Here is a 25,936-nt window from a genome sequence, read left to right as displayed (position 1 = left end):
CTAACTTAGAAAATACTATATATTGTCAGTTTTAAATATCCACTACGGGTAACAAGGAAAAACACTAGAGTATAAAAACGCAAGCAGACAGAAAAACTTTTTTACTAAATTATAATACATTTATCTCAATTTTAATGTCTTTAACCACTTTAAAACGTTTGATAACATATTTATAAATTCTCCGTACATGTATATAACAACTTCATGGCTTCATATTGAATTGTAATGAAAGTTTGACAACGCCTTAAGGCAGAACGATATCACCATCAAAGCAAATGTATTGCAAAGTCATACTGTAGATTGGCTAATAATAAAAGAAAATCAAACAAATCAATTTAAGAAAGAGGCCATGGTTTTAATGGTTTAATATAAAATCCAAGAACAGTATCACTCAAACTTGAGTCCAACCCCATTAGGAGACAATAGTTAGGAAGGAAATTTCTCTTCAACTTGGGAGTCGCTTTACTACTTGTAAAGTTTCGTTTTAGATACATTTAAAGTTCTTTATGAAAAATTAAAGAAGAAGATCGAGATTTTATGACAAATTTAGTTAAAATCTACAATTCTGTGATTAATTTTCATTATGACGTTATTTTGAATTTAAATATGATTTCGTTAAGGTTTACGATACTTCCCATGAAAAGAGCGTGATTAAATAATCAGTTTAATATATTTTAACAACGTCTCTAATGTAAAATTCATCCAAGCACACCATGGGTATACTTGATTTTACTGTATAAGGTTGATACTATATCATTTAAATAAATTCTTCTTTTCTGTATGAGGTCTTTAGGTATCTAAAAGTACTATTTTGTATACATATTTGTATTTGTTGAAAGTTTTTATACTCTAGGCGTGTTTATTGTGGATTTTATATTATGCTTATGAGACTATATTTATTTTGTTTCATGCTATTAAAGATAATAATAAACTAACCTTGACAGTAAGAAAAAATATAAGTAATAGAAGAAGCTTATTTAGATTACTTTATAGAGGAGCTTCTAGAGATTAATAAATCTGAAGATCGAGGGCTCACAATACTTTTATATTTCCAGAAGCCATTGACACATATAGGCCGAAGGTAACTTATTTTGAGAACTCCATAGCATGCTAACATAAGTTCCAGGTGGATCCAAGATCACACAAAGGTGTTGGAAACTCCACGGCCTTAGTATAATGGACTGAAATTTTACAGAAACTGAGAACTCAAAATTTCCGGTCGCTCAAGTAGGCAAGAATATCTCAGAAAAAGGGAGTTTCCGACGCTGAGTTTCCAGTGATCGAATGCTTCTAAAGAATGAATAAATTAAACTTCAAAACAGGTTGTAAATCAGAGGTTCATAAACCAAATTTTTCAACCTGAACAAAGTAATCAAATCTGTTTTATATTTACAATAATTACATCGTACGGCAAACGTCAATTAATAAGGATATACTAAAATGTCTGTCATTCATACTATAATACACATACATACAGGTACATACAATGTTTACACTCACACCAATGTCATTCATCGCCAATGCAAACCACTTCGAACAGCGGGGTCAGTATTCTAATTGGGCGGCTTCCCATTTGAAAGCCAAAAACTCACCTGTATTATAAAATACTTGAAACACGAAGAAGTGTTTTAGGTGAGTCTTAAGCGTCTTTGGCGTTGGAGCATCACTCGCTTGTGAGGGCAGCCGTTAATAAACCACCGAACCGTTCTGTGTCTACCAGTTCGGTAGTTTGCTCTGCCACGTGTCTCATACATGTGTATGTCTTGGCCTCTGGTTAAGGCACATTTATTCATACAAAACAATGTTTTTTTCCAATATTTAGAGACATGACAGAGCCAACAGCTGAGTTGAGTTGTCTCAGTTCAGATATTACATTATAAAGAAATATTGTCAATTCAATATTTACTAATTATGTTACAATAAAAATAAAGTGATTTTTAAAGATTTTATGTTGATTCTTGTACAAACATCGTTTTATCTGATACTAAGATAAGTAAAATACTGCATGCAATTATAGAATATATAATTATATAAATGTTAGCATGCGATATTTCCGTTTAACACATTTTAATGTATGCAATGTAAACTCAACTAATAAATATTGCATATAGATTACTAATATAAACTGTCTAACAGCTAATATATCGAGGAATCTCTCCACGATAACTCAAATATCCAACGGATTCATATTTAATAAAACATTTGAAATACATTTTATTAAGTAAAAATATAACATAGAGCTCCTAGTATACTATTAATCTATAAATAAATTAATAAGTTACTATCTTTCATAGAAGTACAATATTGCTCAAAATAAAAAAGAATACTACTTTACTCTCTCAAAAGCGTCGAAATCGCGTGGACATTGACAAGTCGGAGGTAACCGTAGGAACTTGCAACACAGGTCGGGGTTCATGGTGACGTAAGTGGAGGTGACATCTATAAAGCTCTTGTTGAAACTGGCGAAGTTGTAATCTGTGAAGACAAGGTGCCACCTCTCGTTCTTCATTAATTGGTGTTCAACCGCCTGAAGTAAAAGATTTTATATATAAATTTAATGAAAAGTTTTTGAAAAAAAAACAAATACTATTGCTTCCTTTCCTGCCAACATATAATATCTTACTGTATGTGTACAATATAATGCATGTAATTTATCTGTTATTAAATTCTTATTAATTAATAATCTTAAATTTTTAATCAACATTTTGATAGCGGGTTTAATATTTGGTTATATTATGAATATAATTTTAGCTTTATTGTTTATTGTATACTTGTTCCAAACGTTCTTACCCACTATTTGTGCAGAATAAATAAATAAACCCATTGTGATATGAAAAATATATAAATATACTGAATTATTTTGTAAACTTTAGTAGTTTTATTTTCAAAATCTAAAAAATAATTAAGCTTTGTTATAGGGATGGGAATCTAAACGTAACGAAATATTAAAAACCGACCGTTTGCTGTCTTTTGTATATTGTTCGTATATATGCATATAAGTTACTTAAAATTTATAGCATTATGTTAAAAATGGATTTCAATTTCCCACATCATGTGGTGTTTACACACGTTCATAACATATTCTAATATGTTCTAAAACAAAATATTGTTTTGAGTTTACTAGATATGAGCAGTATACTGATGGGTAAACCTAAAACAAAGTCTAGGAGGGACTGTCCATGCATCGCTCCTTCGTTGCATGAGCTAAGGATTACAAATTTTTCCATTTGCAAAAATTTCAGTACAGTTCTATGCTTACAGCTCGAACGATGTTCTTCCTCTTTCATTCAATCACCACGTGGCCTCCCTGATATAACTTGTGCCAGTGCAAAGCAAACTGGCAATATTCTTCTTCTGTTACTCTCCCTTGCCTGTGTCTGCTCACGACATGTGGAATATAACTTTTCAGTATATAAATAGTTAGAATATGTCGAAACAGTCAAAAATGTCAAATTTTCTTTGTACTGTTTCCCTTCAAGATCGTATATATGTGCAAACCTTCTGTCACTGCTATCTTAGACTTAAAACCATACTTAATACTTAATTATATATTTAAATTTGTTATTTAAAATCATTGTGAGTGGGCGAGTGTAAGAGATAATTTGTTTATTTAAACTCCTATAATTAACAGGTTTTATTAATCCGTTATATTTCTTATAGTATTAACTAGTCTTAAATCAAGTAAATCAATGCTTTTATCTTACTTGCGAATCAAATTTTATACAGAAATATTTTTAAGAAATCTTATCTAGCTGGATAACATGTAAATGTCTGTAAATTTTCACAAATTTTTCCTCCCCAGAACTTACATCTCATCGCATACTAGAAGGCCTTTTATGGTTCTCTTAGGACAAGAAGCTTATAAATTGTACCTAGTTCTATAAGAACCTTTGCGCTGCTTCTGAAATGACAGGATACTCTAGATGGGTAAGGTTGGGTGTAGGAGCAGCCTCCTATCGAGATCCATTAGAAAAACATAGGCAGTTATAAACAAAACTGCCGGACTGTTATCAGACCTTTCCTTGTTTATTGTTTAGTTTTATCTAACCACGCAACTTGTTAATGTGGTTAGATTATATTCCTTAATAATCTTGTTTGTAAAGTTTATATTTTTTTGGAATAAATCTCATTATCTCATTATCTCTCAAAAAAACTAGGGCACTTATCTCAAATCATTTCCCCTCGAAAGAAGGTGAGGCAATTCAGGCAGGGAGTGACACACCCTTATGTTGAGGCCGGCAAGAACCTCTGACACGTAGGGAACGAACCCCACTAACTCCAACAGTCATCTCCCGCAGTAGACTGGACCTACTAAATTACCCTAGCACCCCAGAATCTCATTTGTGACGTGCCGCTCCTGTACATCCATAAGGTTGCCCATATTTAAGTGACACATCGGTTTTTGCTTTGCCCAGTGGTAGGTTCAACTGGAAGGTATAAACCAGGCAGAAGTGATCCGTGCTGGGTTCACGAGAACGCTTACGTGTAGGCTAGCTGAAAGGACAACTGGCATAACATTCGCAATGGACGTTACAAAAACAAAACTGCCTTTTATTATAAATTGACATGGTAGATACAATTTTAAGATGAACTTACGTACCGTGCTAACGATTACATTCATATCACTTGCCGGTGCAAGGACCACAAAAAAGGACGGCGTAGGTCTCATGTCCTTGATTGCATGAATAGCGTCAGGGCTCAGACCTGGCAACACGTATACCCTTATGTGGGTTAACCCCACAATGTAGTACAGTAGCTCTTCTAGAACTGAAAATAATGAAAGATGAGACTGGAAATTAGCGAGTAAAAAGCAAAGATCTTATCATTATTGATTATGTTACTTTAGTATAATTTCATAGAGGTGGACAATTTTTTTTAACAATTGGTCACAAGTCAAGTCGGATTTGATAGAATTACATTTGATAGTAACCATTAAAATATGACAAGAGATATAATTATCAAAATTTATTATATTATTTCTGGCTTGAACAACTACGCGTTTTTTAGGTTAAAAACTACCTTCTCAAGCCTCCCGAAAATGTTTGATTCCACATATATTGTTAAAACATCGATATCCATTCGTTAATATACCCATATCGTCTCTTACAACGCCACGATATTCCATCCCACTCCATCCACAGGTTTAAGAGCAGATTTTGAGGACGGTACAAATATAAAATGTCCATTCCATTCATAAAGGGGCAGATAAATTGTCTTTGAACACACTTCGATAGTTATTACAGACAATTCCACGAGGGAAAAAGAAGAATTTTCTCCTTTCAGTTCTCTAGAGAGACATTTTAGCAGCTTAATTTTCATAATAACATCGGAGCCGAGGGACGTGCATTTGTCATATTCCCGTATTGCAGACCAGCAGAGTTTATATTCCTAGCGTTTAAAACAATCTTTATACAAGTGTAAAATGTCCATTATTAATAAACATTTCGTTCATAAAAGTATCTGAAAACTTATTTGGTTTTTTACAATTTCTTTTAACACAAGTATAGTGTAGTAAAAATAAAGCACTTATTACGACACTTTTATTATTATTATTCCTGAAAAATGTTTGGTAATTTTATGTGTTTAGCTCGAAATTTATTTAGGAATAAATTTTCTAGCTTATTAAAAAACTAAACATTTACTTAGTTTTATAAACAGTTCCATTTGTGAACTTTATGAAGGACGGCGTGACCTTATACAAAGTTGTGGAACTTTGAGGGGCTGTAATCGATTTGTAATAGTTTTTAAATTATGGCAGTTTTTCTAAAAACACAATATAATATAAGTGTAAACTTATCCTAACATAATATTTGTATACAATTATACTAGTTGTATTTTAAGAACAAACAAAACTTTTGTTTACAATGATTCTACTATAATTTTTCTACCTTCGATGGTTATAAAATGCACGGATTTCTCTTGTGAAGCTCTTTAGAGTAAATTCGTAATCGCGTTATGTCGTCATAAATTGATTGTAACGATTGAGCTACAGTATCACAGGGGAATACAGATTGCTGCCAACTCAATAAACTAATTTACAGATTTCATCTTTAATATTGTCAACCAACTGGCGCAGCGTCACACAGACAGATTGGAAAATAGATTTGTGCACCTAGTATGTACGTTATTTTAATTTTTCTATTAAAGCGTGCCATTGTGTTTCAATGTCAAACGTTATTAATAAAATATTACAAGCATCAATATTTAAAATTGGGTTATGTTTCATATATTAATGTTAAAATATTTACACTAATATTAAACAGTAAACATATTATGGTGCTACTGTTAGTACTATTTTTATTACTACTGAACATATTAATATAGTAAAACTCTATTTGTAAACATATCGTATAAATAATCAAAATTGTTTATAGATACATTTTAATAACAAATAACGTATTGAAAATTGCAATACTTGAAAACTTAAAGTTAAATTAAATAATCCAACTAAGGTACTAACTTGTAACTTAGGTTTTAAATTTACTATCTTACATTTTCTATCGCTTAAGATGATGATTGCGTCGGATGCGTTCCTGATGCCTCGGAGTATTCCATCAAGCGCTCGCACAAATACTCTGAGGGGACTCTCCAAAAGAACGTAAGGCACTCCAGAGGTAAGACAGAGGTCCTGGAGTCTGGGCCATCCTGTCCACGTGAGGTCCACTGCCAGAGATGCTCCTTTGGAAAACTCCTGACATACTATAAAACAAACAACAAAGTGTAAGAATGGATAATAGTTTCTTCGGGTTCCTCTTTTGAAGAGGTCCTAACATATTATGAACAAGCAAGAGAGTTTAAGAATGGATAATAGTTTCTTCGGGTTCCTCTTTTGAAGAGGTCCTAACCTATTATGAACAAGCAAGAGAGTGTAAGAATGGATAATAGTTTCTTCGGGTTCCTCTTTTGAAGAGGTCCTAACATATTATGAACAAGCAAGAGAGTGTAAGAATGGATAATAGTTTCTTCGGGTTCCTCTTTTGAAGAGGTCCTAACCTATTATGAACAAGCAAGAGAGTTTAAGAATGGATAATAGTTCCCTCGGGTTTCCTTTGAAGATCACAAAAATTGAGACTTACTAATCAAAAATTTTCAAGAAGATTGTTTAAAAAAACCGTTCGCAATTTGTAGCGTTTCACAGTTTTAACCATGTGATTGTAAAATTTGTAACGTTCATAGCTAGAATGGTAATTATTTTTGATGGATTATTATTTTTTATATCCTCTTTCATGTTGAAGATGGAGCTTGTATTAGCTACTCTTAATTTATTCACTACATTGAGAAAGCACCAACCAATACTAATAACATTTTATTTAGTGAAGCCTTTCGATAGCAAGGCTATCTTCATCAGACACATCACTAAAGTAAATACAAAATGTAAATTTGTTTTAATAATAGTTAAACATATGTGATTTAATATTAATTTCCCTAAAGAAAAATTGATATACGATATAAAGAACATTTATCCCACATTAAATTCAACAGAGAAGAAAACTCGGCCGTCGCACACCACTTGTACATTATTAATACAGGACACACCTAAAATTCAAAGGACACGCCTATTAAAGGATAACCTAAAATTATTAAAACACGTTAACACACCTAGATATTTAAATGCATAGGAAACTTATTACATAAATCAAGCAATTACAGAAGATTTATTAAATCAAGAAAATGGACCTATACAAAGTTCATTATTACTTCCACGAAGATAATAAAAGTAACTTTAAAAATTTATATAGTAAAACTTCAGTAATGATTTTATTTTATTTTATACTCAATGCCACAAAGGACAAATTATCATTAAATCACATATGGCTAAGTAGTATTAAAACGAATTTACTTTTTGTATTTACTTTTGTGATGTATCTGATGAAGATAGCCCTACTATCGAAAGGCCTTACAAAAAATAAAAGTTTTTAGTATTGGTTGGTGTTTTCAATTCAGTGAATAAAACCTCTTTCATGCCATATAGATATAGATGTTTATAATCGTTATAAAATTTTATTTTACTGCAGGAACAAAATTTGTTATATTATTGCCAAATTTCAGGTCAATATCAGAATATTTATTTATATTTTATTATGAAAAATTACCAAGGCAGTAAATAACAATTTTTGAGAACTTGTTAAAACTACCGACGTTATCTTTATTTTGCCTTAATCCGTCTTTTAAAATAGTTGAAACTTTTAAATTATGCTCTTTAATTGTTTGAAACAGAATATTTAGGCTTATATACAAAAACATTGGCAATTTAAGAAGTAGATCATTAAAATTTCGTTTACTCGTGGTAAAATAAAACACACAATTAATGTGCACTTCTAAATAACCAAACAAACAGAGGGGATGTGATAAGACATAAACAACCGTCATCGTCAACTGGAACAGAACCAGGAACGAGTAATTACGCATCTGGAACAGAACAAGGAACGCAACGAATTAAGCGGACAGCGTCTGTTGACATTTTCTAACTATGAGCGAAGTTATGTATAATAACTATTTCGTAACCGGGTATATATTGACTAAAAATATTGTTATATTTAAGTACAATAATTAAGACATTTTTAAGAAATGTTATGTTATAGGTTTTTGTGACAAATTTTCGAAAATTACCATAATGAAATTATGCTACTGCGTACACACACGAGCGTTATCACACATATTAGATAAATTACTGTTTGCTCAGAATTATTCTCCATTTATTACATCAAAATTTATCGACAAATTCATCTTTCCCTAGATTTTTTAATCAACAATATTTTGGAATAGAATAATGGCATGCATAAAACTTGTTATAATTCATAAGTATAAACCCATATCGTAACAATATGATCAATACAAACGTTTAAAAAATTAGGTTTTCTAAAAACTCATAGTCAAGTTTGCCTATGAAGAGATTATTGTAAGAAAGGACAGTAGTTGTTCCCGTGGCACTCACTTTAATTTGGAAACCTAAGTAATTAATGGTTAAAATTAAAACTTGATTAAAGTTACAAGTTAATTTGACGAATTTAGTGCATTTATTAGAATATTGCATTGGTTTATACGTTGTTCTCGTATACTACTTTACAGAACAAGTTCCTTTTCTATGTTAAACTGTCATTAATTAAACATGAATTGTGATCATTGTAGTATATTCAGGAAGAGAATATGGTACATTTTTCAAACAATCCGTAAAATCATTGATATTTTATTGTGAAAGAAGGTGATATGTATGTATAAATTGTGAACTTTGAGGGCAGTCACAATAAATTTCTACAAATCACTGAATACTATCTCAAGCCGTGGTAACCCAAACTTTAGAATATAAATTATTATAGATCCCAATAAAATTCTCAAGAAGGGTATTTGCAAACCTTCCTGAAAATATAAATAATGTAAAAGGCCTCATCGAGTTTTAGTGTTATTACAGCAATAAAATCTAAACTTAGATATTATCTCTAAATGACTCCTTGTGGATGAATAATATATATATACGAATATATTTTGAGACGTTTTAATCAGAGGCGGAAATCCACCAAGCTCCACGTAACATTTAGGTTCATCGTATTCGCTTTAGTGGGGTTTATATACTGAGAATAAGTAATATATGACTTTACTTGCGTCATTACCAACGGTTATGTAAATTAAAATACCACGGTTAAACCAAGAGAATCCTCAGTATTTTCTTGAACTCGTGAGTTAGCATTATTGGTCTATCCCCATTGAGCTCTGTCTGCGTTCTAACAGATACTCTATCCATACATTGCTACGATTAAATTGTGAATGAATGTTAACCAAAATTGGCGTAATCGATTTATAAACTAGTGTATGCACATTTAATAAGGAAAGTATGACACGAGGGGGCGGAGAATGTACAGTTACCATGGAAAATGTATGTATGTCAGTGAAGAATAGGTGGGATGTTTTATATGTGTAGGTAATTTCATTAAGTTTATTCATTATCAATTTGGGATCAAGTGTTAAAACTCTTTTCATCGCTATACTATACTAAGTATCGCCAATTTATATGAATGTAATGTCTCACCTTCATAAAAATCTACATGAAAAGTCTAAAGACTTATAAAAATAAATTGGTGAATTTGGTGGAACTTTATGAATAGTATAGTTTAAAATATACTGTATTTATATTAGGCATTTAAAAAAACGTAGGGCTGTAGTCAAAGTAGTTGTTAACAAGGGTTGTTATCTTTGGAACTCTGGGTCAGAACTAATTTTCTACACAAAACCCCTAGTGACACCAATTATGTACAGATACCTGACATGATATAAATACTCAAAGTTCTAATGGTTGCATACTAAATCGAAATAGTTAATAAACGCATCAGCGTACTGGTGGATTCAGAAACCAGAATCCTTCAAAGGCCTAGATTTCCAAGAGGTTTAGTTCACCGGAAATACGGGGCTCACAAAGATTAAAATATTAGATGATTCCGGTTTCTGTAAGGTTTAAATAGTAAGAGATTTTAAAGGAATATAGACCATAATTTTTTTTTGATGAGCGTTAAATAATTAATTAATTATTTTGGTATAATAATCGTGTCTTTGTATTTATTCTTTTACTCCCAAGATATCTTGAAATGTTTTTGCTATACAGTTTAAAAATTTTATGTATATGTCTTTTGAATAGATACGCTGTTAGATTTTTTAAATTGTCCTACTCAGAAGATCTGCATGTCAACTTATCAGTATTGGCTAAACTTCAAATAATTTATTATAAGATTAAGATAGCTTGCTTGAGATAACAAAACGGACATTAAAATGAACTAAAATGTAAAAAGCTTAAATCTCCTTAATTCCATGTCTAATTTTATACGGCTTTAAGCAGCTCAGATTGGGACATGAAGCAATGCATATAGCTATACCACTAAGTTTGTATTACATGATTATGCATCACACTGTCCTTGTTTTGCTAGCGATCCTGCTTATGTATGGCATATAGATGTAGTCCTACTCCGTAAACACTTGGGCCTATTAACACTTTCATGGGCACTAGATTAAGGGTTTTGCGAAATTAATTATGGCAGAATATTCTTACCAGGTGACTTATAGAGAAAGTTTTTGAAAATAATGTATTTATACCTATCAAAGTAAGTGGAATAATTTATTTAAAACATGAACGTCTTTATAAAAATGAAAATATTTATTTTTACTTATACTGTGCACCTATAAGAAATGTTTTGTATATCTCTCTTAAATTTAATGTATTACTCCAACCTCTCTTTTGATCAATTACCACATCTTGAAATGTTTGAATAATCAATAGCACTCACTTTAGCTGTATTATTCTTTTTATAGTTTCACACACACACACACACACACACACACACACACACACACACACACACACACACACACACACACACACACACACACACACACACACACATATATATATATATATATATATATACTAGCTGTTTCCCGCGGCTTCGCACGATTTTCGTAAGTTTTGCCCGCGTATGAGCATTTCTGGTTGAAGTAAATTATATTTCCAACCCCGATGTAGATTTTACCTTGATGTCACGATCAAGAAAATATGTCAAAAATGTATTGTACATGCATAATGTATTTTATTACAAAGTGGTCTACCACTCAACCTTTAAGTTCAACCAAAAATTTAGTTTAGACAATTATACATCATAACTTAGCGCCTTCAAATAGTGTTTCACTGTTTAATATACGTATCTATCTCGTAATTGCAGGTTATAATGTGCAGGCGCTTTGAAAACTTTTCTTCATTTTATTCGTTTATATTCACGACATAAGCGAATAATTCAGATAATAACTATCCTATCTTCTAAGTTAGACTAAATTACGGATACATGTGAAATTTGATTGAAATTGGTTCAGTCGTTTTGGAGTTTATTGGCAACATACATCGTGACTCAAGATTTTTATATATATAAGATATATATATAACATTAGTCTTGCTAATAATATAAAATTTTCATATTTTTGTTTTTAAGTTTTAATATACATACTTTTTTACATTAAATATCTTGTTGATAGTCATTGTTTAGAAAATAAGCCTAATATCATATAAAACATATGAGTAACAATGTAACTGATAGTTCAAAACAATAGATTCTTTGTGTGTGTGTGTGTGTGTGTGTGTGTGTGTGTGTGTGTGTGTGTGTGTGTGTGTGTGTGTGTGTGTGTGTGTGTGTGTGTGTGTGTGTGTGTGTGTGTGTGTGTTCGTTTGAAACACAACAGTATTCATATCATTAAACAATATATTTTGAAACTAAATCAGTTGGTAAATATTAACCAATTGAAAACAAATTTTATTGTAATTAATAATATTACATTTGTAAGAGTAAGCCAAATTGATTTTATATATAACATATGGTGCGAAGGGTTCCGTTTCACTTTTCGCTTAATGCAGTGTCTAAAGTCTGACAATGTAACAGGATTGACTCTGTGCATCGCTTCAATATTTAGGGACAACTAGACCATAAAATGTTATGTCTGGTTTACCCAGCTGCCTTCCCGTGTAATCTAGATGAACAGGTGTTCTCATTGCCTAAATGTTTGAAATAGGTTCTTATGGAGGAATTATAATATCGAGGTAAACTACTTTCCATATTTTAATTCTTAGCATTGAATATTTACTAATATTTCGTGATGATTTGAAACATGAGTATTATTATCATAGATTTCCACGAGTTCTTGCAATTGGTTATACAAGCATACATAAAACGTCTTGAGCTTTCTATAAGTCATGTAGTACTAGAGTACTATTTTTTTTTTTTTATTATTAAAAAATCTGAATATAATAAAAAGTATTTTTTAAAGTATCGGTATTAGTCGTGGATTTGCACGGTATTGTTGCGAAATTTTAAAACTGAGCAACTAAAAGAAGATGAAAATATGTACAGAGGTTCAAGTAAATCCGATCTGTGGTTATGAAGGTAACATTTGGATTTTATTTCAATAGAATTTGGAGGTACATAATTATTAGTATTTCTTATCAAAACGTAGCATATGTAAGAGATGTTGTGCTATAATAGAAATTCTACGTGTTTGTTGATTGTTTTCCACCATCTTAAAAACTTCTTTAGTTTTAATTAGTAAGATTTCAGTAAGAGTATTTTTTTTAATCGGTTAGTGTTGAAGTGAAAATAGGGAATCGAGGAGATGACATGCCAGCGTAAGCGTAGAACTGGTTATTGCGTAAGTTTTAAAACGTTTCTGTCAATATCTTGCGATGTAGGCCGGGGGAAAATTAGCACATGAAAATTATTTGTATGCCCTGAGCTTTTAATCACACTGCTGCTTCATGGGAATTCTACTAATGACATTATGTCACAAATCGATTATTAAATATTCTGGTTTATAATGAGTCTTCTTCTTATAACATTTTAAATGTTATAAATATTTTATTCATATTATATAAATTTATAAAAGTAAAACTAAGGGGTAATTTAATACAACTAATAAATGGATTACAGACATTTGCTATTGTTGGTAACATATACAATTTAAATACGACACTAAAATCAAATAAGTGTTCAAAACTTTATAAATAAAATCAAGATTGTAATCTTTTGAACAGAAAAATTGCGTTAAAAACTTATAAACACAATAAATTCCTAATACGGGTGAAACAAAATCAAAGGTACCATTAGGTACAGTATTGATAAAAAATACTAGGACCTAGGAAACATATTGCACATAACAGCCTCCTGTTAATAAATTTTTAACTTGATTTCCTGTTAAAACGCTGCTTCTTTTATAATACGCAATAATGTCACATGTTTATATTCCTTTCTTATAATCCTAATGTTTATGCTCATTCAGCATCATTTTGAAGCTTGAAGATATAACAAACGTGTATTATACTTTTAATTTATAACTGGCAATAATTTAACATTAAGATTTGAATTATTATGTATTACATAACTTTCTTGCATTATTGTAAATATATAAAAACAAAATATTCCAAATATACTGGAAATACTTTTTCACTGAAGTTCCTCATTTATCACAAGATTTTCTATACACAAACATGCAAATTCTAGATAGAATAAGACAAGAACATTTATTCCCACCCTCTTTGTACCCTTCTGTTTCAGAATCTCTCGAGATCTCGATGGTGACAGCTCGACTCAATCGGTTTTGTGAAGTGTAAGTGAAAGCCGATGTCAACATTTCTTTAGACGAGGCGGCATCCATTTCAGTCACCAGCACTGTAACAGTTCGCCATATGTATTCTATAAAACAATTCACTCAGGTAAACGAATAACTATTCTATTCTTTTAATTAATTAGTATAGAGTGAAATTCCAGCAGTTTCTTTGATAAAAATTGAATTGAATTGAATCCTAATTTATTTCCAATTGTGGTATATGAAACATTGTACAAACTAAAATTCAAACTCCTTAGAAAATAGACTAAATGTTAATGTAGTAGTACATGTAGTAACATTAAGTAGTAATTCTAAGTTTAGTTAATACAATTAAGGAATTAATTTATACTACTAGTTGTACATTTGTTAATAGTAACTGTTAATTTATTTAAAAAATTTAAATTCATTAGGTATTAATAAAAATACTAGGACCTAGGAAATAAACCTACATTGGCCTGTAGAAAGCCTCTGCATAGGCTCGAGTTGCTGCCATTAAATCGTGGACGTTAATGTTAATCAGCTGTATCTAATGTTTAAAAAATAAATAACTGCCTTAAACAGAAAACTCTTTATTTAAATAGTTATAAAATAGTACTTTTTAACTTGACTATTTCTCCAGATTCAATATGAATTACATATTTCGTACTTACATATTCTTCCTGCAATTTGGTTGGGGATAACCGCAAAAGCTAGCCAGACCTTCCAGCCGTCCATTTTCGAATGAGTAAACCTGGTAAATAAAGTCAATGATAAAAAAGGCATATTTTAGTTCACAAGCTGTTTCGCATTTATTTTCCTTCACAATCATCAACACTAATTTTAGAAATAAAATACTACAGTTTATCAAATTTATGCAAACTAGCACCCAGTACCCATCCTACCTCTTAATATTCTTCCTTTTCTTTGTCACTTATATATCCACTTTTGCACTTGTATATCCTAAACCCCATCACGGTTCTGGAAGCACTAGGCTTCAGTCGATGCTAAGTCACGTAGTTTATATTCTATACTCAACCCCTAGGTCTTAGTTTTGATAAAAATTTTCGGCCTTTAGAAAATCGTGATTTCTAGAATCTCCAATATCTTAAACGCCTATGAAACGAAATAACCTGGTTTTGAAGGATATTTAGACCATTTGGACTGCTTAGTATCTACCAACTATTCTTTGGAAGCATTAGGCTTTGACACATTTTTGTAAGGAGTATACCTGTAATACCTAATTGGCTGAATGTTAGCAAAGCCTACCACTCGTTGGGGTAAAAAATGTATTACCTTAAAAACGAAATCACCCAAAAACTTATTTTTGTATTAGCTTTTTAAATGTTTTATTAGAGGTTTAAATGATCAAATTTCTTTAAACTATTTGGAAGCGAATTAAAAAAACTTAGATCCTAAAAAGAAAACTAATTGCTGCGTTAACAGTCGATATCTACCCACTAAATGATTTTCTTTGTGTCATGAATTATAAAATTGTGTCTAAGAACTGAAAACATTTACGTTTATTTTTAAAGGCAAAAATTACTGTGTGATGAACTAGCAGGCCGGCAAGTGTGAGAGTGCCACCTGATCGAGAGACTTTCCTGCCACAGTCTCGTCGGTCCAGTCCCCAACGATCCTCAGTGTCCTCTTCTGGATGAAGAAATTTCTGTTAAAGACATTTGCACTACAGGAGCCCAAGAAAATAATACAGTAACTAATCTTTGACCAAACAAGTCATTGTAACGAAGTCTGAAAGTCTCTCTAAAGGCAAAAGTTAATAGGAAACTCAGGTAAAATGTTGCTAGCTGAGTTGCTTAGCCAACATATTAGTTGGGAATCACATTTTATATTGAAGTATAGATGAACCCCTAGAAACTTAGGGAACTTTTAAGGGTGATTTTGTTCAAAGTAAAGTGATTAGGAAGATTTTGAGTCTTTTTAGGAGTAATATCTCAAATGTGGCATCAGTTTTTTAGATATTAAGAAACATTTCATTCTTGTTAAACCACCCCAGAAGACGGGACGAAGTTAAGTCAAAGCACTGGGCAAGGTATTGGTAATCACTATGAGATGTGTCATCTACAAAGAGGGTTATGGAGAGTGCTTAATTATTCACTATGTTATAAATACAATTAGGAAGATCATTGATATCAAGTAGAAACAAAAGTGGCTCCAGCACTAAACCCTCAGATACACCTGTCTAAACTATACTGAAAAATCTTAATTATAAATTTTGCCGTTGTTGTGGACTTCAACACACTAAATCACACGGAAAATCAAATAAGATTTAAACCAGCCCAGGGTTATTTCTTTAATACCATATTGCTCAAGCTTCATTAGTAGGATATTATGATCAACTACATCAAAAGCCCTTGATACAAAAAAGGCGGCCAAGGTTCACAAACATTATTTTCCAGTAAGGTTTGCAGAACAACATTCAACATTTTTTAAACATCTGTTGTGAAATCAAATAAAAATGCATTTAGATAAATTGGCCGGATTTATTTTGTTTTTCATAACTGAGGGTTATTATGATAAATCACTTTTCACAATATATTTATTTCTTATTTATTATGGACACTAAAATATGATATTTACCCCATTATTTGATAAGGATTTTAGTTTAGTTAATTAATACGAGGTGTTTTAGGTAAGAATTAACTTTTTGTTGTTATATGAAAGGTAATGGAATCAGACAAATAAAAATGTGAATAAACTATTAATTTTACATATAAATGTTATAAAACATTTTTAATAATGTTATTTTTCTAAGAAATTTAATGACCAATGATTTCAGAATGTTTTCATATATTTTATATTACAATTTCTTCTTTGAATTCTTCAAAGGATTTTGCAAATGGACTTATTTCCTGAACATCAAAGGTTGCCTATTTCTGGAATCCCTATCTTTATGATGAACCTCATATTACTCAGTTAAATACAGGGTGGTTATAAATTATTGTACACATTTTAAGATTGAATAAATAAATAACCAATCAACTTAAAAACATGGAAATTGTTTTATTAAATAGCAAATTTAAAACAGTTTTATTACCAATGAAGGACAAAAAGATTACTGTTACTCATACTTTTACAAGGAAACTAAACTAATTCCACGTGCTCTCCGAGGTTTGCACGCAAAGTTTGTAGTCTAAATTCAACCTCACACCATGTGTTTCTGAGCATTGCTGGAGTTATGCTTCCAATAACCTCTCGAACTCTATTCTTGAGTTCCTCAATATCTTGAACTTTTTTGGCGAAGACTCTGTCCTTGACATAGCCCCACAAAAAAAGTCTAAGGGTGTAATGTCTGGGGAACGTGGAGGCCAAGGAATTGGACCATCCCGTCCAATCCAACGACCAGGAAACGTGTCATTTAGGTAGTCACGTACTATCTTACCCCAATGTGGAGGGGCACCATCTTTCTGCCAGTAAACATTTGGTTGTCTATGCTCAATTTGCGGTATTGCAAAAAGTTCAAGCATGTCGAGGTATACCTCTTTAGTGACTGTCGGTTCTGCGAAGAAAAAGGGTCCTATCACTTCATCTATAGCCAATGCACACCAAACGTTTATTTTAGGGCTGTCTCTTTCTTGTTCTCGAACATTATGAGGATTTTCAGTACCCCAAATCCTACAATTGTGTTTATTCACCTTATCAGAAACATGAAAGGTTGCTTCATCAGAAAAAATTACTTTTTTCAAGAAATTGCTTTCTCCAATGTTTATTGTTTGTTCTTCGAGGTCAAGTAATCTAACAGCAAAATCGTAGCGTCGAGGTTTATCGTTAGGTTTTTAGTTCATGTAATAACTGAATTTTGTATGGATGGAGCTTAAGGTGTTTGTGCAAAATTTTTAAGACTGTTGATCGAGGTAATCCTAATTCCAAACTTGCAGGCCGAGTAGACTTACCAGGGCTCCTCGTAAACAATTCTCTTACTTGATCAACAATAGCTTCAGAAATTGGAGGTCTACCAGCACCTTTTCTATGTTGGACACTTCCCGTCTGTTCAAACTGCCTATACCAGCGTTTTATAGAATTGTTACTCGGAGGATTGCGGCCATACTCTAAACGAAACCTTCTTTGAACAGTTATTACAGATCTGCTTTCATGAAACCAAAGGACACACCTTGCTTTTTCTTGCACACTAGCCATTTTGATACTGAGGTTAGTTTAGTGTTTGTTTAGTCAACTGTAATTAACAGCTAGTGTGGAAAGATCCATTGTTGACCAGCTGACTATGTCACAACACAAGTCATTAAGAAGAATCATATCTTACACCCACAGTTTAAGTGACATTTTTACTTTCTTTTTATAACTACTTTTTATAATTATTGTAATGTGTACAATTATTAATTTTCAATCAGTATATAAAACTGTTTTAAATTTACAATTTAATACAACAATTCCCATGTTTTTAAGTTGATTGGTTATTTATTTATTCAATCTTAAAATGTGTACAATAATTTATAACCACCCTGTATATTCAATACAAGCCCAATAATAAGTAATAACTGACAAAGTAGATACCATATCTTGTTACCACATTAATTTATTGCTATAATGTATAACATGACTAAATACATGATAGCAATATTTAGCATCTTTAGAAATCTTCATAAAGTCTCATAATCATGTTATAAGGTTTTATTGTTACTTTTTATATGTCACTTAAACACAATATTACAAAAAAGCGTAGACAAAGTATTTTCAAAGTATCTATTTACAAAGTAAATCAACATGCATTTGATAACCTGAAATGGTTTTTAAGCTTAAAAAGGATGTATCTACAAAACTGACTTAATGTTCAATAAAAGCAACACATCAATCCGAACAATTTATTGGCAGTTTTCATATTCAAACTGTTCCCACATGAGCCATTTATATTGTAAACAACTCCGTTTGCGAGAAGTGAAAGTAGTTTTATAGTGGAATTGAAAATAGTTCTCAATTCATATCTTTGTGTTATGTTAATATTGAGCCTATTTTTATAATTATGTTTTATATTAAGTTGTAGCTTAGATCAGTTGCATGAGATTTCCAGTCTGACCTCAATTGTACCCATGCAACCTCGCCTGCTTCTTTTTTTGTTACTTCTTACAATTCGCACACTATCCTTCCATAATAATGTGCTATTATAATATAACCTAATAGTTGAGAATTGTATGAGCGGACACAAGATGTAATATATTTAATTATATTTATTTAACTAAACATTATCTTTGTCAATTCATTTTGCTTATTCCTTACAATATTATTTTAATTTTTAAACTTTAAAATCATCCTTAAAATCTTATTTTATTTAAGAAATATTTATCCTCTAATATTCATCACCCATACCTAGGCCAAAAACCTTGTACAGCCAAATCGAATTCCAATAGGTTCTGCTAACATATGCTATTTTCATAAAATATTCAATTTACATATCCTCGGCCCATTTACTTTAATTTAATACATAAGCATGACAACGCATTTATTTATTTACAAGTTCACAATTTAGGTAAACTGAGGGTAAAATCAACATATAGCTTGCTGGAGCCTTTAGGCAAGAAGAACGAGACTTTTCTTTCTGTTCACCAACTCTTTCACCTCTGGTAAACTTTACATCTCAAATTGTACTATATGAAATGTAATATAAACTGTAATGTATAACATCCATATTTAAAACTACCATTTAGTTATTATTGTAACTAAAGCAAAATTTAGCTCATAAATATAAAATAACTACCAGTTACCCGCGAGTTAGCAAAAAATGTACTATTGAAAATAGGAATACCATAGGTATATTTTTTAAATGACTCCTGAGATAACCCATAGTCACTGAGAGGTATGCCAATCTTCTGATTTATTTTAAAACGGTGTTTCAGGATCCTCAAGTCGGATTGTGAAACAATTCCACAGTTTTTTTTTGGAAATAACTCGAATTTCTTTGTAATCTTCCATATTTTATTAGATAGCTCCAACGATTTCATAAACAATTGCATTATTTTTGGCCAGTATGACTCAATTCCAATTTCAAAGTCTTTAGTTTTTAAGTTAACACACATAAGATGTAATAAATAATTCTGAAATGTAAGTATATGCTTATTTTATGTACGTGATTAAGAGCTTCAGATGATTATGAGCACTCTTAGTTCAATTAAATTATGTTTCCGATATCATGTTTGAGTTTGATTTGTTAACCCTATAAAGGAAATACACACATACACAGGTCTCAGAAGGATACTTTGGTCATAAAGCGTTAACTTACGGCCATTGTATGAGTAATTTACTTCCGGCCTAACATATTTCTGGTGCTATAGTTGACTTTGCTATGTTGTTCAGATCAAGTAAACATACACACGTGCTGTTATGAGAAACTTATTAAGAATATAATTAAGGTGAATTTTATAACAGTCTATAAATCTGCAACAAGGTACATTTGTAATTGATATATGCATTACACTTCTGATCAAGCACTACGTACTAAAAGAATTGCTAAAATTTAAAGTTAAAAGTATACCCTTACCACTTGAAATTACATTGTCTGGATAAACTCTTACTCAACAGCGATTAAATAAATTAAGTATATGATTGTGTCCCCATAATATAAGGATTACATAGAACAGTTTATTATATTCTGACAGATTCTTTAAAATTAGAACACGTGTTTGCTGCAAATTATTTTGTTATTGAAATGTTCGTAACTTTAGAGATAAATGGAGCGTAGCCCTGAGATCAGAGGCAACAATTCTTCCGTTATAAAAGATAAAAATTTGTACCAAATTTCAAGTATCTATTTTCATGGTTTTATTCTGTGCGTCCGAGAGGTATAAAGGAGTTTTCTGGGTATAAAGAGTGTCCCATAACTCCCTAAAAATATTTGCAGGTATTATTCCTAGACCAAAGAGAAACCAAAATATCGTATTAAAACTTTTGAAAACTCAATAATTACCCGAATACCCTCCATTTAGTTGTTTCCTCTTAACTATTTTTTTATTTGAGAACGGCTTGTTTTAATAAGTTGAAATTTGGTATTTCCCTTCATAACCTAAAGGACTAATTACAGAAAACATACAATCTTTTCACATTTTATTTTTTAAATAGCGACTTCTTACAATTTCTTATCGTAAATATCTTTAAAACTACATGTGATAAAAAAGTCGCCGTCATTACTTTTTAGTTAAGCAATTTAATTAAAAAATCGATGATACCAAGTTTAAGAAAATCGGTTGAGAAATAAGAGATATAATGTGCTAATAACACTAAGATATAATTACTTATTTTCCAACCTTTGAACAGCCACAGCTTTTAAACACTAGGAGATAAACAAATTGTGCAATAATAAAGGTTATTTATAATTAATTCTAATTTTTATAAAGACCTTTGCTCGAATACGAACGGAAGCCATCTTGAAAAGTTATAAAATAATGGCTAACTCATCTAAATTTTATGCAAATTCTGTATCCGTACCAGGTTTAGTGTAAATCTATTACAATTATGGCAGCTATAGTGCTCACAATCTTGCATTGTAGTCATACATTGCATACAAGCATTACATACATTACAATCTTACATACATTACAAGCATTACATAGCTCATACATAGGTATACACACTTCTGACTATAGTGAGAATCTGACGGTCATATTCAAAGAAAATTAAAAACACTTTAAGAAATTGCGACATTAGATAGATAGCAATAGATTACGTAATTGTAATTAAATATACATAATACTGTATAGATAATCAGTGAACAAATACTGTTTAATGTGTTCCATTTTTAAAGAAGTATGAAAGTTATAAACTTTCTGATAGAGGGAGAATATTACTTTCAAATAGCTTAATAATACTGTGCGTAACTGTGGGAACCGGGGCTTAAAGAAACATACATAGGAGAGTTTTGAACTTACTATGGTTTCATAATCCACTTGAATGTCATCTTTATTTTTTCAAGAAGTTTTCTTATTCCTTATTCCTGGCTTCTGCAGCTTCCACGTAGTCTGGCTTAATGAAACAGTTGAGGGCACTAACTGTATTCTTTCAAAGGTATTTTATCCCAACTCTCCCAAAACATTTATTAATATTAGTGTTTACTTATTATCGCTAGTTAATACTTTTCGTATGAATAATTATAATTAATATTTCGTATGTATAAATACTATTTCTTTTCAATTCCTACATTTCCATCATTTAACGTTCCCTGATATCCATATCTTACATATAAACTTTTTAGAATACCTGTAATATAAAATGAAAAATAGTAGTACTGTATAACGGTAACACATTAAAGCTGTAGAGACCGAACGTAAAAGTTGAATGCGTAAACATTTAATAGTTATAATGAGATATTTATTTAAAATATTGTACTTTCGTAATTTAAACGAAGCTATGCATTAATAAAACTAATAAAACCTTTCCTCGACACATTTTTTCAGGTTCAACTCCATATGATTTGAATTATTTACTATTATTTCAAAATCTAAATTAGTTAATGAAATTAATCATACTGATGGATCCTTACATGCAAATCAACGTCTGGCAGAGGATGATTTCAAATAATGCAATTATAATTAGTTATTCCTTCTTCTATTATTTTACTTCCATACTCTTTGGGTTTCTTCGTCTTATATTTCGTCACTTACATTATAGATAACGATACCGTCTTCCTCCTCATACTTTGTATTACTTCCATATCCTTTTTCTTCAACGCGGTATTCTTTAAGCGTTCGTCGGCCCATTCCTGTCTTGGACATCTACTGTAGCCATTTTTATTATATTAATTCTCCTTACCTTTATCTCAGTAAACAATAGTCTCGTAATTATTTTTTTTACTTGATCTCTTTTCTATTTTTCTTCTCTGGGAATCATGAACAATGTCGGTCCCAATGTGCATGTTATATAGGACTCTACTTGGGTCCTCTTTCTGTTCTTGGGTTTGTGCTCTCTTACCTGATTCCTCTCTTACAGTTAATCTCGACATTTCCACAAGATCTCTTGCTTCCATTACCTTGTTCCTGTCGGTATCTTTCTCACTTCCTTTGGTCACTTATTTCTTAACTGTAATCATCAATACATTTTTTAAATGTATATGTAGCCTCGAGACCATTTTCCTGGTTAGTGCACTCCACACTCAGTATTGCAATTTAGTTTCTGAGTCAATCCACCCCTATTGTCTATTTTTCTTTTTCTACCTCCACTATCTCCTCCATTATCGCTTTCTTGCTTTCTGTTTGTAGGATTTACTTCCTCGTTCTCATCCTCTTCTGGTATTGTCTCCTTAGCTGTGCATAGATATTGAAAGATGCTCTTCCCAGGTTCTTCCTTCAACCTTCTGTATATGATTTCTAAGAGCTCTCTCTGCATAACTATCCTCTTCCCTTCTTCATTGTTCTTCCTAGCACTCCATGATTTTTATTTTCTTCAGCAACTGCTCGATTTTTGTAATTTGCAATGTGTGTTCTACTCTAAGAATTATGAACTAGTCGGTAATAGCCAACTGTTACTGCTTCCTTATTCTTTCCAAAGGCTTGACCATGCTATATAACAAGATATAGATTTCTGCGGATTAATCCATTCATAGAATTTGCAGATAATAATTTCGGCGCCTTTCTTTGGCTTAAAACTTAAGGAAAAGCCTATTTAACCATTAATAAATCTTTCTTTGACAATCACGGGGATAAGAATATGTCCATGAATATGTCCATAGTACTGCAATCAGATTTAAAAAGCTTTGGCTTGTTGCTTTCAGCATGGTGAGGCTGCTGAATTAGGGTGGAATACTTGCTAGGATTAATTTTATTTAGTTTTATTTGGAATATTGTATATATATATATATATATATATATATATATATATATATATATATATATATAGTATGATATACTTTTCGACATGAACATATGTTTTATCTCTAGTCCTTCAACGTTATAAATGAATACGTGGAAAAATAAAGCACGGCACCAAGGAGCATCAGCATCATTGTTCGAGAAGAACAACGATCATACCCCGTTCAAAATACTTGATCTTTATTAGAAATGTAGCCTATAAAAGTGTTTGATATAAATATACAACCTGTTTATTATTTTATATTTATTTCGACCTGTGAAAAACAGCTAATACTACCGAAAATAACTCTGAATAATATCAGTTAATCAGGAGTGTATTAAATAGATTTATCTATTCTAAACATTGTCTATTTATATTTTTAACTTCTATTCTTCATTTGAACAAACCCCTTTTTTGGAGAAATGTTAAAAACACAACCTTATTTTATAGTTATTACGCTGAAGTCCTTTAGTCTACAATTATAGTCGTAACAAAATTTTATCGAAATCGACGAATTTGAGTTACATAAAGTGACAAATCTTCCTACTCCTTAGAATAGCCAAAAAAGTTACAGTGGTAGTTAAAAACCCACATAAGTTTAAAGAAGCTATTTTCAGAGGTTTCTAAAAGTTATAAGTCTACGAGTAAATTCTAAAATCTCACCTAGCTGCTATTGTCAGACAGGCGACAATCCTCTCACAAAGAAGCACGCCTCCGCTCTCCCCGGCAGCGAGGTTTCAAGTAACAATCCACCACTGAGTGGGACTGAACACCTGTAGGTTATCGATTGTGACTTGACCCATGAATTATCCAAACATTAATGTAATCTGGCAAACCTAATCTTTTATTGGAGATTCCATAACATGCAACGCCAAATCATTTCTTTAATACATACGTCCTTGAGGCAATTATATCTATTGTCTGTTCCCTCAAATAAACTCCTTTGCGTTTCGTTCCCTCAACTGTCAACTCGTCCACTTTAGTTTTACAACCCTCAGCTGAAGATCTATAAGAGAATTATGTACTTTATATCTGTTAGAAAGTTGTGAATACCAGCTTCCAACACTCACTACTTTTTGGCCTTCACGTTTAACATCATTTTGAGAGTTATGGAACAATTTACAGCTACACTAGTATACATATTTCCATTAAAACTAGACTTGTGGCTTAATTCACTCGTCTTTGGCCTCTTAGAAGCATGGCACTACTCGTTTAGGTGAAAGCTTATGCCCGTAAACACTTTTCAGGACGGCAGTTAATAATATTTAATTAGTAACTCCATTTTATGTTTAAACAGAGATTTTAGTTTTCGAGTGAAAGGTTCCACAACACAGAAGAATTGTGGAAACCTTTTATACTAGAATAGGAGGTTTTTATTTTTTTATGATTTTAATAGTGCAAAATAGAACGTATTATATACTTTTAAAAATGTTTAAGCATCTTTTTATCCTGAATGAACATAAAATTTTTTAAGCATATGACTTAAGTAATTTATATTTATTTGAGGAGATATTAAAATTTAAAGCAAAATTCTGTGTCAAGTGTTGAACTAAACCTGAAAATATAGCTCTCCTGGAATCTTTAACTTAATAATCGGCAGTGAGGACATACAGCAGCAAGAGAGTATAAGGATAGGGCTGGATCAAGGAACAGCTGGCAGAGACGATAAGTTATCTGTCCAGCACCAGTCAGCTGACAGGATGTGAACGCCTCCTCAGTGCGTTAACACACTCCATGTTGCGTTGTTTGTATGTTATATTTTAACCTTGTACTATTTTACTAAAAATAATATGTTTGACGCAATGGAGAACATTTAAAAATAAACGTTATTGTCTGAAAGTCTCTAATGTGCAACTTCATTACAGTTACCAAGTAAGTAACTTTTACCCAAGACACAACAGGTACGGAAACTATTGTTGTATAACTTAACCCTAGTGAAAAACGAATATAAGAACAGGCACAATTTTTCCACGACATATTTCGTGAATACTTAAACACAAACTCAACAGAATATTATTTTATC

At 31.4% G+C, this 25,936-nt stretch overlaps 1 protein-coding gene across 1 annotated transcript in view; it reads right to left on the bottom strand.

Moving 5' to 3' along the window:
• The window catches only part of LOC124360984 (glutamate receptor ionotropic, kainate 2), a 63,358-nt gene extending 48,517 nt beyond the window's left edge, over positions 1–14,841 (bottom strand). Inside the window, 5 exon segments of the mRNA XM_046815020.1 lie at positions 2,336–2,527; positions 4,601–4,767; positions 6,493–6,699; positions 14,052–14,189; positions 14,778–14,841. Coding sequence (XP_046670976.1) covers positions 2,336–2,527; positions 4,601–4,767; positions 6,493–6,699; positions 14,052–14,189; positions 14,778–14,841 — 768 coding nt within the window.
• Positions 14,842–25,936: the final 11,095 nt, after the last annotated feature.

The sequence above is a fragment of the Homalodisca vitripennis genome, chromosome 4 (assembly GCF_021130785.1).
Source record: "Homalodisca vitripennis isolate AUS2020 chromosome 4, UT_GWSS_2.1, whole genome shotgun sequence".
Taxonomy (NCBI): Eukaryota; Metazoa; Arthropoda; class Insecta; order Hemiptera; family Cicadellidae; genus Homalodisca; species Homalodisca vitripennis.
This window is presented reverse-complemented; position numbering and strand designations above follow the sequence as displayed.